Raw genomic sequence first — 19,152 nt, forward strand, 5'->3', positions numbered from 1 at the left:
ACTAACAGAACCTAGTCAAGCCACATAAAAGTGAAAAACAGGAATAAAGACATTGAGAATACTTAGAAAGTTACTAAGACCATATTAGAAACTTATCCCACCAGAGGATGCATGTGTGAGTCAAAGTTTTTTTTCTAGCAGGAAAGGCAGCTCTGTTTCTGGTGACAGATGTGCTGAGCTTTGCTTACTGGTAATGAATTTAAGTGAAAATGCCAGAGATTTTGCAGCAACAAGTGTGGTAACATTAACCAAGGTGCAGATGAGTTGCACAGGTTGAAGTGCCTTTCCCTTCACAGTGAAGAATGAAACCATCCTGAAAAACCACACTCATCAGTACCTTTGCTCAGTACAACTACCATGCACAGGCACACATGCAAGCAATGTAGAGCCTGGTTCACAACTTCCCACAATTCATTTGCTCCAAAAGTTAACACTGCACTGCTGCCAGACAAACTACAAGTTGCCTTGTGCTCAGGGTTAACTTGGAATAAAAGGAAAGAAAATGTAAAACAGCAAGGGCTTTGAACTTGAGCACATGCCAGGTCATATCTCCAGCTGGTATAAGTCTATTCTGAAGTCAGTGTAGATGTGTCCATTTGTATCATTCAAGGCTTGGCCCCATGGAAACAGAGCAGCCTCTATGCTACAAATCATCTCCTCCACATACTTTCAACTTTTCCTCAAAGCTTTGTATCAGTCCCCTTCACGAACCGCACATTTGACTGCATCCCACCCAAATGAGATACCCTCAGTCTTCCATCCCTGTGTGCTACCCCACTTTTCTGCCTCAGCACCTCAGAGCTGTCTGTGGAAGCACCTCAATGTTGTTAAAAATTACATCCATCCATAACGCAGGCACAGTTGTGTCACCTCTCCAGTAAAGGATGTGGGAAGTGTATCAACCACTGGGAAGCTCAAATCTAGCCACCACCAGAGGCCTCATCTCCAAAAAGACATAAACAGGTAATACTACTCCCACAGAGCAAAATCAGTTGTGCAAAAGCCTGTTCTGTATTAGCTGCGCTACACTTGGAAGTTTGATATTTTTTGCTTTCCTAACTTCCAGCACTCAAGGAGAAGCACATACCTCCTTAAGATCACAGAGGGACAGTGAGGGGCTCTGGGAGCTGTGGAATGCTCTACACCACACTGTGCGGGGCAGGCTGTCAGCTGTGATGCAAAGGATACTTCTGAGGGCACCCTGCTCCACAGCCAAATGCATGTGAGAAGTACTGCAAAGAGCAGCTTTGGAGACTCCCTTATGTGCTTTAAGGAGGCTCAGTTATGATTTCAATCCCCATGCACTACTCATTCAAAATTCAACAGCAAAAAAAAAACCAAACAGCATATGAAATTATTGTTTTCAGCATAACTGGGAAATAGTTTCTCTCCTGATGGATCTGTGCTCTGAGCACAAATATACATACACACAGCCCTTTCAAAGACGGTGCCATAAAGACAAATACCTTTAAAGTGACAGTCAAGTCAATCCCAATTCTGGATATAAACTTAAAAGGAAGCAGATCGAGAGTATTTTTTTAAAATTATGGAAACATAAAGGATTGTGGTATTGTAAATTCCCTGATGTTTTGTATCTCAGAAACTTCAGGGGACTCTCCCAGAGGAACACAAACAACAGAGTCAGGGAGAGCAGGAACATTTCATCACAAGCAGGTGGCTTTGCTCAGGAGTGAGGTACAGAGGCCAAGAAAGACAGAACAACGTAAGGAGAGAAAAAGCTGCTGGGTAAGAAGTATGTTCAAAATCAACTGGAGGCTATGGGCTCAGTCTAGCACTTCTGGGCACACTTACCTACTCCGTTAGGACTTGGATTTTGTTTGTCTTTTTTTTTAATGATCATTTTTCTGTACCTTCATCATGATGTGTATTCAGGCACACTATAGTTTACCACTGACTACCTCAGTCTGTGGACCTCCAAAGGATGAGCTCCACTTCAGTTATCTGAGTCAGGGCTTCACCAGACTCCCCCATGCCACAGCTACAGAATCTGACATTTCCCAATGAACGGGAGTTCTTCTTCCTCTTCAAAATTCATTTCTCTGCAGCTAGCAAACGAGCACATTTGTCTCCCTGCCATGACAAAGCTTGTTCACAGCTGTTTTTGGTTTTCCTGTCTTCCCAAAAGCATTTAGAGTTGATTACAATACACTGTCGCTGCATCATCCAACGTTGCTGAGGTAAGATAATGTGCTACCAAAGGTGTCCAGAGCCTTCCCTCTTCGACAGCACATGTCTGAAGAGGTCTTTGGAATAGAGATGAGTCACCTGAATTCGATGCTGTGGAGCAAATTTTAATGTGTTTGGTTTTTTTCCTGAAGTGATTGCAAACAACTGACAGCCAGTCTATGCACCCTATTTTAGATGCAAGCTATGTGCAACGAGGAAACCATCAGCACGCTTTGGTACTCAGCAGCTGCTGCCAGGGTACAGGCTCCAGCTCTACCATGGAACAGGGGAGAAATTACGCTAACTCTTGAAGCAAAATAAAATGCTTCTGAACAAAGCAAGCTGAGTTATCTATTGATGGCTGACACTGCATTACCCCAATATAATGAATAGCCCATTTCAGAACTGCAGATACTTGGCTCTTTTCAATGTTGCAGCTGTGGGCTTTGCACCACACGAAGAGCAACACAATGACAGATGTGGCAGGTTTTTAGGAAGAGCAAGACTGAAGGATGTGGCTTATCTCCAAATCATAATGCACTGTCCCCAGTTCCTCTCCCAACAAAGTAAAAGGAGGAGTTTCACTGTTTCAGTTTGGAAAGACATAGCAATCTCAGCTGTATTATTGCAGTACTGAGATTAATGCAAAGATGGACTGATAGTATATCTGAGGAAAGAAAGCTTTCTTATTTAATCTTACTTCTTCATTTCTTCACATTCTCACTGTCTGATGCTTTCCTATTTAGTCTATCACACAAACACAAAACTCCGATTTAGTAACATCCTGGCACAATACGGGCTCAAACACAATCCACATTTTACCAAACACTAGCTAAAGCCCCCTGGAACACTCCTCACCTTCCCTACTGCCCCTTTCCACTAAAGCTGGTACTCTTATCAGGCAATTGGGGAAGGCTGAGAAGAGAAAAATTTAGGCCACTAAGCAGTTTCAAAGCAAAAGCAACAACTTCTTTATACAATCTACAGTTAAACTGTGGAACTAGTCAATCTAACACAGGACCTCAAGAGCATGAATATTTCACACAGGCAAGTACACTTACTTATGCAAAAAAAAAAAAAAAAATTCATCCAGGGCTATTAACCACAAAGATATTAGTCTGACTTAAAGGAATTCCCGGAAGAAATGCAGTAAATAGAGTTGTAATGTCTTACAATAGACTGCACACACTCCTAACTAAAGAGACTCACTCACGTTAGCTAGCAATTTTGTTAAAAAACTAAAAATTTGGCAAATATGTCTACGAATGCACATTTAGACATGTTTTCTCAGAACACTAGTTTCTCAAAGGGGCTTCAAAGATTAGTTACATTTTAAAGAAATACTGATCCTTAAAATTATAAGAGCACATGTACTAAAAGCCATCTGCTCATGGGAAAGTCACAAATCTTTTTCAGTAAAAAGTTATCCCAAAACAGAAAAACAATGACCTGAAACAGCCAGGTAATTTCCATCCAAAAAGGAATCTGCATGCATTCATTCCAGGCATGCAGATGTGCACAGATATATAATTAGCAGTTGAAGAGCCAGTGCTTTGTTTATAAATATCAATGAGAATTATATATTTAAATATCCTCAAGCATCTGGACATGATCTACTTGGTGAGGGACAGCATAATCTTGTCAGAAGGCTGCGTTAGGGTTGCTTTAAATCAGTGCCACTTGTGGAGACATTTTACTAGCTTAATCTGCACTGAAACAAGCACACCCCCAGCTGCATATTTTACTTTAGCTACATTTCACTTTTAACCTCCTTTATGTGTGAAGATTCTATCCCTTCAGCCCCAGTTTAGGGCTTCACAGCCTGCCCATGTCTCTCACCCTTGTAGCCTCCACTCAGCCAGTCAGCAAACAGCCCCATTCTCGGTGGTTGCCCAGCTTTTTGCCCTACCAGCACTCGCTTAATTTTCTGCTTCTGTCTGGGGAAATGACCCCTAAGCATCAGCTGCAACCTGTTTCCCTTTGAACCAAAATACACAAAACCATTATTCTTAAGATATAATATTGACGAAAATGTTTCAGCCTAAAAATGTTTGCCTGAAAAAGAGTATGAGCTACCTTCTAAAAATGGATTAGGATGACTTTGTCTAGTTCAGCCTGATGACTGGACAATGAAGAGGATGCTGTGTTTTGAGGTAGCGTTATCCTCAGTGCAAGTTACTCCTCAGTTGTTACACAGGACTGAGCACACACATACCTCAGGATAACCCTTGAAAATATCAATAGCTTACACTATCCATGAACGCCTTAAGTTTGCGCCCTGCAGTACATGTTTATAGGGTATGTTATTTATACCTCTTTTTTTCCCCTCCTCCTCTAGTCCTGACCACACTTAAGAAATCCAAGAAAAGTAAAGCTAGCCCCTATAACACTGGCAAGCTGTATACCAAAAGAGATGATGGGATAAAATATCAAGTACTGTCACATAAAGGTATTAAAGCCACCTGCTCCCTTCACAGGGAAGTTGCCGTGCAAGCATTTAGGGCATAACCATTTGGACTGTAAGTACATATTAAAAAAAATACCTTTGCGGGAAACAGTTTTGTCCTCTGGCCTTACACAGGTGGTTGGCACAGTAATCACTGTACAAGATCTTTCTCACTAGCAGCTTTTTGACAGTTTGATGCCACGTACCAAGGCAGTCCCCTGTCTCGCTAGAAAGATGGGGTCAACTGAAAGTTTTCTACTCACAAAGAGTAGTGTCTAGAATTAGACTGTTGTCAGGATTACTCTGATAATAGGAAATTAATACAAATAAATAAAAAATACAGCCACAAAGACTCATTTTACATTTTTCCTTGTAAGTTCTGACATGTAATACATATGTTCAAGGAAAATAAGCATATTCCCTCCATAAACACAGGCAAACTACAAAAAGAACAAACTAGTAGGTACCTCCCAGACAAAGTTCCATTTATTCGGCTCAAAGATATAATCTCTCAGGTTTAGGAAGAAGTCCCTGGGTGACATGAGTCAAGTGTGATGGCTTGGAATCTTCCCTCTATAAACTGCATTTTCAGGCTGGGGGTTCACTTTCCCTTCTGCTTGAAGGAAGAGACTACAGAATCTGCTGCCTCTTACTCTGGACTCAGTCAGTCACTGCCAAACACATTACTCCTGACGTGCTTACCATTACAATCAGACAGCAGCAACAGTTTTAACGAGATCAAAGAAAAGCATGGACTTACCAGCACACTTCCACCAGCCTTCGGCTGTCTAGCCAGGCTCACACCCATCCATTCATCATCTCTGTCTTCTTTACAAGTCTTTCCACAGGGTGTGCCCCGAGAATTGCCTACAGAAAGACAGTAAAGGCAGCAAAGCAAGGACGCATGAGTTTTAAATACCCACCAAAGAATCCTGACAAGTAAAGAGATTGCCCTTTAAACATCCAATGGCGCTTTACTTTCCTCCTTATTATTAGTTCTTGAATGCATTAATCAGGACAATGCTCTCACTCGTAATAGGCACCACACACATACATAGTTGACAGACCCTGTCCCCAACAGCCAGTAGCTATTACAGCATGTCCACAGCTCTACTTGAATAAACCACCAAATAATCAAGTCAATGGGAGAGACATCAGATTGCCTCCAGAATGCAACTAAAGCAAAATTACTCTTGCAAATGAGATAGGGAGTACTTAAAAAAAAAAAAAAAGGACGAAATCTTTAGTCCTGTCAGGTAGCATTCACAGATCCATGATAATTTACATTACAGTAGCAGGACAAATCACTTAGCCAAAACGCTGTTTTAACACATGTAAGCTTCATGAACAGAAATTCTACTTGACTCAGTATAAGTATGAAAAGATGAACAATACTAACATCACTTTTTTTATAGGCAGAGAAAGCAACATATCACCAAGAAAATCAAACTATTAAAAGGCTTCAATCTTCACCATCATTATCCAGCATGAGATTTTAAATTAGAATTTTACTTTAGGACTCTGCCTTCCTCTGACTCAGACAGTACACCGGAGAAACTGAAGTCAATCCTGATCAAGTGCAATAGCGTACATCTCTTACTGAGAGCATTTCATCACAAAGAGCAAACTCCAGGAATTATTTGCTGCATTATGGGGGAACCCACAGATCACCAGATTACTAATAACCCCACACATCATGAGGCCATTCCTGCACCACCTGGGGTCATCTCATGCACCCTTACTTCAGCACTGCCTGGAGCAGGCAGCAGCACTCCAAACCACTCATATAGCCACCAACACACTGCAAAGTTACACTGAAGCAGGTGAAGAAAAGACAGCAGCTTAGGGTAAGCAGGGAAGAATCCACCTTTACCTGGTTACTCGTTGGAAAGAGCGAGCAAGGCCACTGGGAGGACACCAGCACGAGGTGGGATGTTATTTTGTAATGCTGAAGAGAATAAGACACTTTTGCTACCATTGCTCAAAATCCATCAGAAAGGCTGATGACTCCTTGTCAGTGTTCTGGGGCCAATTTGAAGCTGGTAGAAGCATTGCTAGCCATAGGGGTTGGATTTTCTTTGGTTCCTTCCATCTGTCCCAAAGCATCATAACTACCTACCTCGTCCCATATCCAGTTCTGTGCATCTTCTCTCAGGATTGGTATGGACTCGACATTTAAACACTGCTCCTGGGGACTGAACAGAGGTGCTGTATTTAGATTCTGCCTTCGGAGCACCAACCAAGACCCTGCAAATCAAAAGCAAAGTAACAAGTGATTAATTTCAGGAGAAAATTAAAAAGAAAACGAACAAACACACCACCAAGGCTCCCATTGCCAGAGCTTCCTCAGCAAAAGCACTTTTCTCAGCAACCTTGTAAAATGATGATACTGACTCACAAATTGAAAACACCACACACAGTAAAGGCATTTTTCCACAGTGAAGGCATAATACTTTATCAAGTTAAATTTCCATTAAGATTGTAACACATTTAAAGTTACACACTCTCACCACACACACACCCAAAGCATTTCGGAAATCATTAGGATGGACAGCTGCATCCATTTTTCCTCAGTTTTAGCTACATCCCTGTCAACCCAGAGCTGATACACACACCCACAAGAGGACAAAATCTGAACCTGCATGCTTGCGAGCCAGCCCAAGATTTGTAAGTTTGTTTAGGAAATGGAGGCACAAACAGCAATATAAGCAAATCTCTTCCACAATGCATTGCTATTAGCCAACTTTATCCTTGAGGCTGTGAAGACTTTACTTGGACTATTTATCCCACGTGAGACCTACTGTTTCTGAGAAGCACCAATGCCCAGTTCTGACCACAGGGTTACCCTTGAAAGACGATGAGCACCTTTTAATTACTTGTGTTAGGATCCAGTTAAATTGTTTAGCAAGCTGGCATCTACCTGCTCATGCCCTAAGGGATGCCTTTTCAGAAGGATTACAGGGGGAGCACAAGTATTAAGTGAGTCCTTTCACTGCCTCCTCATTAAAAGGACAATCTTTCTCAACTAGTTATGAGTCCAGATCTAGGCACATGAGGATGAGGATGGAGGTTAAGCAGGAGGAAGGCAGATCAAGGGAGGGCAGTGGGGAGCACCAGGTATTTAAGAACTATTGTTCTGCAATGCTCTTGCTATGTCAGGCATGACAGAGCTTCTGCATGTAAAAAAATCCTCACTGAAGTTAAGGCCAGGGCAGAACTAAGGGCAAGCATCTCTGAAAGGCTGAGGCTCCAGCACTCCTGTGTGCGGACCTAGCCTGGTACTTGGGAGGCAGCAGCTGACCAAGGAGACGCTGCTCTTGGTTTAGCCACTAAAGGGATAAAGAACTACTGATGCAAAGTCAGTCTGTGTACACACCTTTCCCATGGCACAGATGGACAGCCCAGCACCAGTCCCAAAGTGGATGCTTTCCCTGTTTTAAACAACTTTTCCTTCATCCTCTAAAGTCACATCCACAACCACCACCCATCCCAGTAAACACAGGAAGACCCAAGACACAACGTGTGCATGTGTCCAGGGTCAACCTGAGTCATCTGGAAGAGCTTCTCCTGCATCAGAGCCTCATCTATACCAAACAGCAGTATGCCTGCACTCCTGACACACTCCCCTGGACATAGGATACAACAAAACTATCCTGTGGCCCTTGATGTGTTTACAAAAAGAAGCGAAACCCCTGCATTAAGTGACCATTTTCTCTGACGTTTCTTGGGCTAGGCTGTATCATTTGGAGAATTCTGATGGGGTTGCAGTCTTGCACTCTACAATGCACATCTTGTTTTCACAAGTGAGAAGAATTAATGTCCAAAATACTTAAATTGCTAAAACCTACAAAACCTGCACACATTGGGCAGCAAGTGAAAAGGAGTTTGAAATAACAGCTCCACATGCAAATCCCACTAGGTAGGCTGCAGGTATAAAATCAAATGCCAGTCATTTCATTTACACAGGCAGTGAATGCTTATCATTCACTTATTGACATTCATGAGGTCTAACAAAAATAAATATTACTAGCTTAAATAGTTACAGGTTCAAATTACAAGTGGCAAGAAACTGTTTCTATGACCTGTTATAACAACCAGATAATGTAGGCCACACTGATCTCCAGCTTACAAGAAGCTTTGTTCTAACCTAAGAAAAGTAAATACAGTTCAGCAACTAGTGCACAAGAAACTTTGGGTTGTAGCATAAAAGATAGAGATGACGGAGTCTAAATTACAAAGATTTTTCAGTTTTCTTTAAAAAGCCAAATGGGAAAATTTAATAATTAATGATTTGAGTAGGCTACTGGCTCAGATAATATTGCTGTCTTGAGCAAATACACCTTTCAAAAAGAAAATGTCTGCTGACATTTCTTCAGGTGGACTGAACAGAAGGAAGCAGACAGTGACACGTGCCAAAAGCAAATCTCTTTCAGATTGTCCTGAATATCCATTCATTCAAATTTGATATTTTACCTACATCCCATACTATGTCATCTTAGGATCTTGTCTCATTCTTTCACTCTTGCACCTAAAACCCAGCAGCTAAAACCTTTGCAGATCTCCTGTTCCATCTGGCATGATCCATGCTCATCCATGTCCTGAGATGGTTACCTTCAGGGAAATGGGAGGGGTTTTGTTGGTTCACATGCTTTTTGGTTGGTATTTGTCACATACCAATTACTTCAATGTTATTCAAAGGTTTGAGACCAGAATATTTCCTTTGCCAGCATAAAGACTTGCTTACTCTTTCACTAGTCTGTAATGGCTTAACTGTTGTAAGAAAGTCACCTATTTAACTGTCATGAGACTTTCAGCAGGCCTGGATAGAAGACTCATTTCCATCTAAATATTTTGGGACTCCTTGAGCAAAACAAACACCTGTTTTGTATCTCCGCTATACATTTAAAACACTTGTGAAATCTTTTGTGATTTCTATGAAACAATACTACAATCAGAGAAAGTGGTTTTTGTCTAGTACCATATCAACTCAGAAAATCATTTAAAAAAAAATCTTAGAGTCTAATACAGTCTTCTCACATTTAAGTAATGTGGAGTTTTGCCTGGCACAAACACAGAAGATATAAATACAGCTAGCAGAAGTACAACCTGCCAACATCACTCTTGTTTAAGCAGTTCTGGTTTAAAACAGCCTGATTTTTGTGGTATAGATCTCCAGTGCTGCTATACGACTAGTTGTGCTGTCAGCAAGCAAGTACCAGCAGTTCTCCAGCCTTTTGCCAAAAGGCTTACTAAGCAGATAATACTCTCTGCACAGATTATAGATGACTGCTGGTTCTCACCACAACCATACTATTCTGTGGGAAGCCCCTAGAATATTTTTGAGTATCTGCCTGAAGATACCTTGAAGAAGAAATCCCCTCAAGAGAGAGATTTCTTCCTATGGAAGACAACTGAGGGCAGAAGGAGTAGAGTTCAGGGCCTTTTTAGAGTCACTTTTGCTTGAGGTGCAAAAAAAATCTGTAAGCAACAGCCTCATCCCACTGGCTCTGTGAAAAAAATATTGGGGTCTAAACCAAAATAAGGAGCAGCAGGCAGAAAGGCCACTTAACCCTATCTTCTTGCATTCATACTCACATAATGAAGTCAAAACACTTTCATCTGTACTGAGACAACAACACAGCTGCATGGCCAGAAACCATTCCACTGCAGGAGTCACAGCTGCCAATATTAATGGATGACAAGAAGCTTTCTTGGCCAAAGGGAAATTCGTACCTTCGTAAAATTACCTCCTGTAGAACACTAACAATCACTTCACTGGTGATTGACCCTCGGGACATACAGATTTGGAAAATAAGTGCTGCGTGTAACAGAAGGAACAGGGAGAAAAAATGCAGAGCCGACTAACGGCTGGAGAGATGCCATGAACACTAAGCATCAGCCTGCAGCATGTCAGCAGCGATTAGGCAATCACAACTCAAGGACTGTAGGTACCTCACCTCACAGCAATGTTAAGTGGCAGGGAAAAGAAGTCTTTAAATATCCTTGCATACCAGAGCTGATTTCAAAAGTAGTACCAGAGGAGGGTGCACTGCCATCATATCCCAGTTGAGCTTCTTCCCTTTAGAAAGATCTCTGTTACTTGCAATAAAAACCCCAGGTACTTGGGGTACACTGAGGATGAAACCTCAGTGTTTCATCCATTACATGCAGAGCAAGAAGTAGTAGGGCTGGATGACCTGTGACCAAAGACAGCAAGTTCAGGTTCCCCAAAATGTCATGGTAGCACTTACAGCATCACTGCTTAGATTATGCAACACAACACCCAGCCACCACAAGGTCGGTCTGTCCCAGCCTTTGTTCTGGTTGCACACAAGTACATGACACACTAAAAAAAACCACATCCATCAGCCTAAGATGCAGAACAGCCTTCATTATTTCAGCAGCAGTGCAATCCAGTGAAGAGCAGGACTGAGGGAATGATGCAACAGCACAGAAAACAGACTCATTCCATATTGTAAAACACAGCAGGACACCATGCAATTAAACTGACTCCATTACTTTTTCAAGCCAGATCATTTTGCCAGGAAAGACAAAGTGGTCACCCTGGACTTGCTAGGGATTTGAGGGTGTCAGCAAGAAGTAGGTATAAAGAGGGGAAAGGAGAGAAAATAAAGTAACATTTTAAAAAAGAACAAGCAAAGATTTCACATTATTAACACTTTTTACTGGGGAAAAAATTTACATTTGTGTCTTTTTAAACTGTCTGGGGTCATTTTTTGAGTCTTTAGTCGAAGTTTCAAAATTACATCCAGAGAACAGAAGCACTTCAGCTTGTCTCTGCTCCAAATGCAAGTAGCCACCTGGTTCCTCACTCGGCTGAAAATAGCAATGACAGGTAACTGAGTAAACCTGTCAAGATTTACACCCATAAAAGCCATTTAAAGAAGGAAAAGCAGACATCATCAGAAATACATCAGCAACATCAGTACACCTGTGATAATAAACTTTTTTTGAGATAAAAAAATGTGCAAAAACATCTAAATGGAACTATCTTTGCAATCAACTATTTCATAAAAGGTCAAAGTTACTGACTTGCTCCACTATTGTTGTGGTGGCTGAACATTCATATTCCACTATAATTTCTGTGTCTCAAGGACTGTGTACCAGATTGACTACTCACATTTATCTGATGTAATATTTCAAACAAAATATCCCCCCCCCTTTCATCCTACAAGAATATTTGGCTCTTATAAATCTTGAAGAATCACCAAACTCTGAATCAGTTTACTGAAAACCTGCAAGCCTGCAGTAGACAATATAAACATGTGGCTTTGTGGTCTTGGAAAACAAACAGTTGAAACAGGCTTGGCTATTACAGATACCATTTTCATATGAATCTGTGACTATATATATGTGCACACACATGTATATACACACAGATATGTACACACATACCAGCACATGGACAGGCTACTGCAAACAACACAGCTCTCATGATCAGAAGCATGTTAGGTGAGTATCATGCCCTCAAGCAACAAAGAGCAAGAAGCCCCTGAACACTTTCAAATGCTTGAGAGTCTATTAATATATTAAACAGTATTAGATGGGTAGGGGCCCTATCAGCCACAGATATGCCTGGTCACATTTTTGCAGGCTCATATAGTGCACAGCTCACTGGGCAAGTCATGAATGCCCAAAATATCAGTCTAAAGTTAATTTAGCTTAACTACTTTCTGTTGCAGTGTACAGGTCAAATGGACATGAGAAAACTTAAAATCATAGCTCTTCCTTGGGTATATAAATGTTTCAAGAAGAAAAAACTGACACACAAAACCAAACAGTAAACCTGTTACTTTTAAGAGGAGCTTTATGCTATAACGAGATGAATAGAAAACATTTTTACTACATATTCCCTGTAACTGACTTCAGCCTTTCCCCAGAATATCACAGTTAAAAGAGAAGGGAAAAAAATCGTCCAGTGACTCTACAAGCTAGTTAAGGAAATACATCTACAGCTTTGCAACAGAAACCTGACAAAGCTGAAAAATGTTGAGAGTTCCACTAAGCATTTCCCCCTACACTCATCTAATACACTGGGATTGTTTACTGTACCTTAGTAACCTGCAACTGGGAATTGGTTTAAACTTGAAATCAGAGACTTTATGCTCTGAAAGGATGTATAAGATTCTGTACAGGATAAATATGGTTTTGAAATACTACTATATAATACTGGAGACTTTTATGCCCAGTTGAAGTGGGCATAGCTAAAGGCACTTACTAGGGTTCAGCCCTTTAATGCTTTGAATGTCAAGGAAGACTGCCTAGATCTTTTAAACTTTTCAGAAGAAATATGTTAAACACTTTAAATGTTTATTATGTTGTAGTGTGAAAAAAAAAATGCTTGCAATCAGAATATGCTCATTCAGTACAGGGAGTGGTATCTTCAGAAAACTGGAAGAAGGTTACATATACTTTTAAGCAAGATTCATTGTTGACCTTTAGGATGCATGTAAACATTAAGAGCACAACTACGCATAGCAAATTAGAATCAAGGAGAGTGTAAAAATATGTATCTCCCAAACTTGTTATCCCAGGGTCTGTTGGGAACAAGACTTTGAAGTACCCATAAAGGCAAACTCTCTCATTCCACAATGAAAAGAGGAGCTTTCCCATCAGTGGTGACAATACCACCCTCAAGATTTCTGACAGTGCTGATGCTGACCATATTAAACTCCTGTTAACCCTTCTGAGTGTTAGGGCTAACAATTTCTTTATTTAAAAATATTTAATGATCTTAGATGTTTGTTGTTTTGTTGTTTGTTTGTTTTTTCTGGGTGTCATAGCCAAGGCTCCATGAATCACCTCCACTTTCAAAAAACTGAAGTTTGCCTAACAGGAGATTTTAATTTCAAACACTAGACTTCTAACAGATCCCTGCCTTCAGATGGATGCCCAACACTTATAGTCCAGCATGTTTCCAAACCAAGTGGGATTTCTGGGAGACTCTCCTTCCTAGTCTATCTCCCCTTCCAAAAAATCACAGCAGCAGGTGCTATCTGAAGATAATTCATATTATCAATCAGAACAATGGACATTTACATAAGGAGTAACAAATTCTATCATTTACATCCCACCATACTGCACTAGATCAGCATTTCATTCACACCACTGTGAATTCCCAGCAATTTGTGTTGAACACAAGCTGCTTTCAGCCTTTACATCCTTCACTGGTTCCTGACCAAAGTTAAGCATTGCTTTAAACTGAGAGCTTTTCTTCTCCCAGAGTGCTTTTCCTCTACAAAGTCTTCTGATAAGTCCTAAAAATTAATGCTCTGTAAAAGCCACTATGGAGAAAGGCAGAGCATAGAATTACTTGTGAACTAAAGGGTGTGAAAGAAACTCATTTTTAAAGAACTGAATGCCAGAATGAATACATTTATTTATACCACAGTGCACCAAAGTTCCAATATCAATAGCTGAGTCATTGGGCCATATCTAAGTATAAAAGATAAAGACACGCTTTGTGGACATTTATTGGCAGCAATGGCTCCTACTCACATTAGAAGTGCACCAGATGACATCAACTAAATCCAATTAAGATAAATCAGTTTTAATTCTAACAAAGAGCCTCTAACCCAGACAAGAGACAGACTATGCTGCAAGGCTCTTTTCAATCAATAGGAAAACAAGAAGCTTGCCAGTTTCATAATTTTTTGAGATGTAGATAAACTTACTTTTCAGCGGTCTTTTCTTTTTTTTAAGTTACAGAGACATTTCCTCTACTGTGCCTCACGCCAAGAGCGGGCACACAAAGGGGACAAACGCCTCTCAATTTGGAAGCGTCTCTCCAGCCTCCGGAAGGATTTTGTCTCTCGCCAGGCTGAGTGCAGGGATATCGACTCCGTCAACGCTGAGCGCGCTGCTCCCGCTGGAGGTGATCGGTACTAGAAACCTTTCCCGTTAACACGGCATGACCCATCACATTTTGTATCCCGTGCACTTTCTGTCAGGGCGATGAGCTGCTAAGTATTTCCCGCGAGGAAGCGGGACCGCGCACAGCGCCGAGCCATCGACCAGGGGCAGGCTGGCACTTGAGGACAGTGAGGTCACGATGTCGAGCGCCTGTCGCCAGCTCGAGAAGGGCATCCCGGTGTTAAAACACCTCCAAGCGCAGGGAGACTCCGCTCACTCTCAGAGGAATCCCTCCCGCTCAAGGGGCGCGGAGCCACGGCGCTGCCCTCACCGCACCCGCACGACGGGGCGGACTGAGCGTGGGGAGGGACCCCGCAGCCGGGGCGGAGGCGCCCCTTCGCTGCCCGCCCTTGCGAGGGGGACTCGGGTCCCGCCGCCCCGTTGCACGAGGTGCGACTGCCAGAAGGGACGGATGTCCCGGCAGCACTCGCCCGATCGCCTCCCCGCCGCCAGCCCCGGGCACGCAGGGGCCGCACTACTCACCATCGCGTGCTGTCGTGGTAGTGCTGCAGCACCGAGTACCCGAAAAAGGAGCCGTTGGGACCCTGGAAAACCACGGGGCGCCCCACGTCCACGTTGTAGCAGCGCACCAGGGCCACCCACAGCAGCAGCCACAGCACTCGCACTCCGCGCCGTCGCGCCGCCGGCATCCTGCGAGCCCCGAAGCAGCCGCCCGTGCAGGCGCCTCTAAGCGATGATCCCCAGCCCGCCAAGCCCGCACTGCCCCCGACGCCGACTCCAAGCTGGCGCGGCGCTTTCCTGCCCGCCCCGCGTCTCCGCCCGGCCCAGCCCGGCCCGGTCCGGCCTCGCCGCGCCCCGCAGGGACTGCGCGCCCCGCCCGCCTCGCGCCCCCTGGCGGCCCCTGCGGGACCCACCGCGCCACTCCCGGACCCACCGCCCCTCGGCTCCGAAACGCATCATCCTCGGCTCTGCCACTCGGCTCCTCCCGCGCAGCGCCCCACCGGCACCGCTCAGCGTCCCTCACTTCCACGAAACTCTCTTTCAGCTGAGGCTTTCTCTCTCTTTTCCACCTGTTCCCGTTCTCGCACACCCCTGGCCCGCTCCCCTGGTCGGCCTCTAGAAGGAGAAGAGGGAAGTAACAGAGCTGAGGGAAGAAAGAAATGTTGGAGGAATCAGTCCTGCCTCCCGTCATTAGTTTGAGGCTATCAGCCCTGCTTGAATTTGGCATGCGGAGAGGGACGCTTCATGGCAGGTGTCAGAAGAAAGATCTGACTGACATCATGCTGCACGGGAGATTTTTCTGGGGAAAAGGGAAACCATGAGGAGAGGCAATGTCTTTTTTCAGGGCAATAGTAATGAAAATACTTTGGGGGAAAAAAATCAGACCTTTGTTTTCTGGCATAAGTACTTCAGGTCTGAAAAAGAAGCAGCAACCTTTGTAGCTAAGTAAAAGCTGAAAATAATTGCTCTAATACTTTAATATGACTGACAGCAAAAATAATCAGTCAAATATATAATAAAAGATGAGCCAAAGCAAAGGAAAGAAGATAGTCTATTCCAAAGAATAAGAGAAGGGTGATCATCACCCAGAAGGAGAAGGAGAGGGGAGTTACGTGCTAGAAAACCCTGGGCCCACAAAGCTCATCCTTTTAACAAAGTAAAAAGCAATACATTTTAGTGCTCATGATTCATAAGAGATCGTGGTTAGATTCTTGTTAAGGATCAAGCCCAGAATCTCAGAGAAGAAATACTCTCTCAGCAGTGACTTTAATTTGTTGTTGTTAGTGTTGACTCTAGCTGTTTAATTCCATGTACACTCCTCATCCATGAGGAGGTGCATCAGGAGAAGCAGAGTAAATCCTGAGAACAGAGGGGCCAGGAACTCTGATACAAAAGGAGCTGCTTCTTCTGGCAGGCCACTGGGGATCAGCAAGCAAGTCCAGTACTTATTGCATATGCACATGATGGTTCATGGGGAATTTACTTGTGATGACAAGAGCATCTCCAGGGAAGACTGATGGATGCTGGGGCTGTTGGAAAGCTGGCATGGGAAAACACTCTTGCAGGTCGAATTTTCTTTCAGTGAAGGAAGCTCTTGGTGAAAGTGTAATCATTTTCTGCAAAGGGTTTGCACCACGACTTGTGTTCAGCGAGGAAGGAATTTTGTGGTAAACTGTTTCATGGTGTCTACATGGCTCTTTCAAAAGTGTAGCCTGTTTTTGTTAGGGAGCATCCTCATCAGGAAAAAGATTGATCGCAATCATTTCCCTTAAACATCACCCTCAGAGCATGTACTCTGGTGCCACAGGTATATGTTGCTATTTAGAAACTGCCATTTTTGCTGTTGATTGTGATGCCAGAAAGTGGACATTAGCATAGGAATATTCCAGGGACAGGTTAAGTAGAGAAGTAATAACTACAGAATTTGGTGGTGAAAAAAAAAGATCAGTGAAGGAAGGGATTTCCAGTCATCAAGGTGTTTTATATTGGCTGTGTAAAGTCTAGTGCTATAATTATTTAGTATTCTTGTTCAAGGTGGCTTATAAAAAGGTTGGAGTAGTGCGAGTCTTCTCTTCTTCATCTAAGTATAACCAAGATTATGGAGAAGTGAAAATTTTCTAATTTTAAAGTTAAGTGGCACAGTGATCAATATCAAATAAAAAGGAAGAGTCACTTTATCAGTAACTTCAGCCTTCAGTGTGTGATTAAACTGCAAGAACTGATTTGCTCGGCACCAAGTGAAAACAATGGGGCATTTACATTGTATTAGCAGGGAGATTTATAACATTTAATAAAAAGATTTTCATGGGGGTTTTATAACTGTGCAATCAACATGGATAAAAGTAATTTGATTTAGGCAGAAAGTCAATAGGCCATGATTAAGGAAATTCCACAAATGACATTCAATCCCATTAGCACTACAAAGTCAAATCTCTGCCTTTTGAAACAAGGAAGTCATGGGGCTTTTCAATTAATTACCTGGGCACTGAGCGATGCTCAGGCAGGTCTCCAACAAAGTTAAAGGAAATGTGGGATGACATGCTGGAGAGAGCAATAGGTTCATCCATCTCCAGGGGAAGAAGGGAAGCAAAGCAGCTAGAGGAGGTGAATGGAACACTTGTCTCTCATGCTGTAGAGTGCTCTTGGGATGACTTATTTCAACTAGAAGTGATATATATGAAATTGTGTCAGTCCACAAAAATTTCAGCTCTCCATTCTTGGCAAAGAAGATTATCCAGGGAAAGGCCAGGAACACAGTACTTCCATCCTTTTTTTTCTTTTACTGCACATCCAAATACCGAAGTCATCTCATGTTAAATCTAACAGGAATTTTGTCAGTCCAAACAGAAATAGAAACTGCCTGTCTCAATGGCGTAAGTTTAGCTGATAAAATTCTGGCATGCCATTTATGAAAGCAATGGGAAGCATCCAATGCAGTAACAAGGGTAATAATAATGTACAGTTAAATGAATATGGCAAAACTAAGGGCTGAGAACACTGGATAATACATTAAATTGTATGCCAACCCTTCGTGAAAGAACCATTCAGAACAGGAATCACTATAATCTGTACTTCTATATCCTTTTTCTCGCTGCATGAACCTTGAAGTTTGTATCATCTAGGGAGCCTCCATACCTGCACCACAGGGCTAATTTGTACTTTACACCCACCTATATTAATTGAACACTGTATTTTGGAAGGGCTCAGTCTCCAGATTAGTTTTTAAATTAGAAAAGTTATCTGTATATTGAGAATTGTCAGTGAAATAGCACCCTTAACAATACTTTTTAATTAATAGTAGAGATCAGGGAAAAAAAAGTCCAATACAATAATGTTTTGACTGGTGTGGTGGTTTGGGCTAGGCCTTCTTTGGTGACCAGTTTGTAACCAAGGAAGGGTCCAGATCTACCCAGTATTCCCTACGATTTTTACGTAAGCCAGACTATAAGAAGAAAGGAGGAGAGGCCTTCGCTCTCTTTCCTTCCAGTGGCTTGGAGGTGCAGGTTCCCTGCTGTTGAGTCTGCCGTGTTGGGGAGCGAGGCCTGGTAAGGCCTTGTCGACCTTGGGAGGCGGAGGTTGCCGGCGATCGTCCTGGAGCAACTCTCGGTTGTCCCAAGGAGAGTGGTGGGATATTTTCTTTGCTAACTCTTTAGTTACTAGATCTCGGGCTACTGATTGGGATATATATATATTATTTTGGTTTTGTTCCCTTTCCCTTCCCCCTTCCCTTTCCCTTGTGAAATTGTATATATTTTAATTGTATATAATTGTAATATAAGTGTAAATATATTTATATATATCACTTTAGCTGTCTCTCTCTCGTTTCGGGTTTTCTTGGTTGTTTTTTCTCCCTCTTCTCCCTGAGGTTTGGGGGGGGGGGGGAACTCTTGTGGTAAGGTTTGGAGACTTGGCAGGGAGCCAGCTTCAAAACATATCAACTGGAAAGAAAAAGAAAACAAATGCACCATGTCTGCATTTCTTAAAGATTCAGCTGTGTACAGACGGGGTTCATCAAGACTTAGCGTTAACAGATAAGCTGCCCTCTTGGAGGCTTCCCCTGCCAAAATGCCACTTCAGATGTGATTCATATATGTGTGTGTGTGTGTATAAATACAATATATATA

At 42.6% G+C, this 19,152-nt stretch overlaps 1 protein-coding gene across 1 annotated transcript in view; it reads right to left on the reverse strand.

Moving 5' to 3' along the window:
• ITGA9 (integrin subunit alpha 9) overlaps positions 1-15,306 on the reverse strand; it is a 217,633-nt gene extending 202,327 nt beyond the window's left edge. The window contains 3 exon segments of the mRNA XM_032691139.1: positions 5,394-5,500; positions 6,753-6,880; positions 15,050-15,306. Of these exon segments, the coding sequence (XP_032547030.1) occupies positions 5,394-5,500; positions 6,753-6,880; positions 15,050-15,216 (402 nt within the window). The 5' untranslated portion in view covers positions 15,217-15,306.
• Positions 15,307-19,152: the final 3,846 nt, after the last annotated feature.

The sequence above is a fragment of the Chiroxiphia lanceolata genome, chromosome 1, assembly GCF_009829145.1.
Source record: "Chiroxiphia lanceolata isolate bChiLan1 chromosome 1, bChiLan1.pri, whole genome shotgun sequence".
NCBI classification, from domain to species: Eukaryota; Metazoa; Chordata; class Aves; order Passeriformes; family Pipridae; genus Chiroxiphia; species Chiroxiphia lanceolata.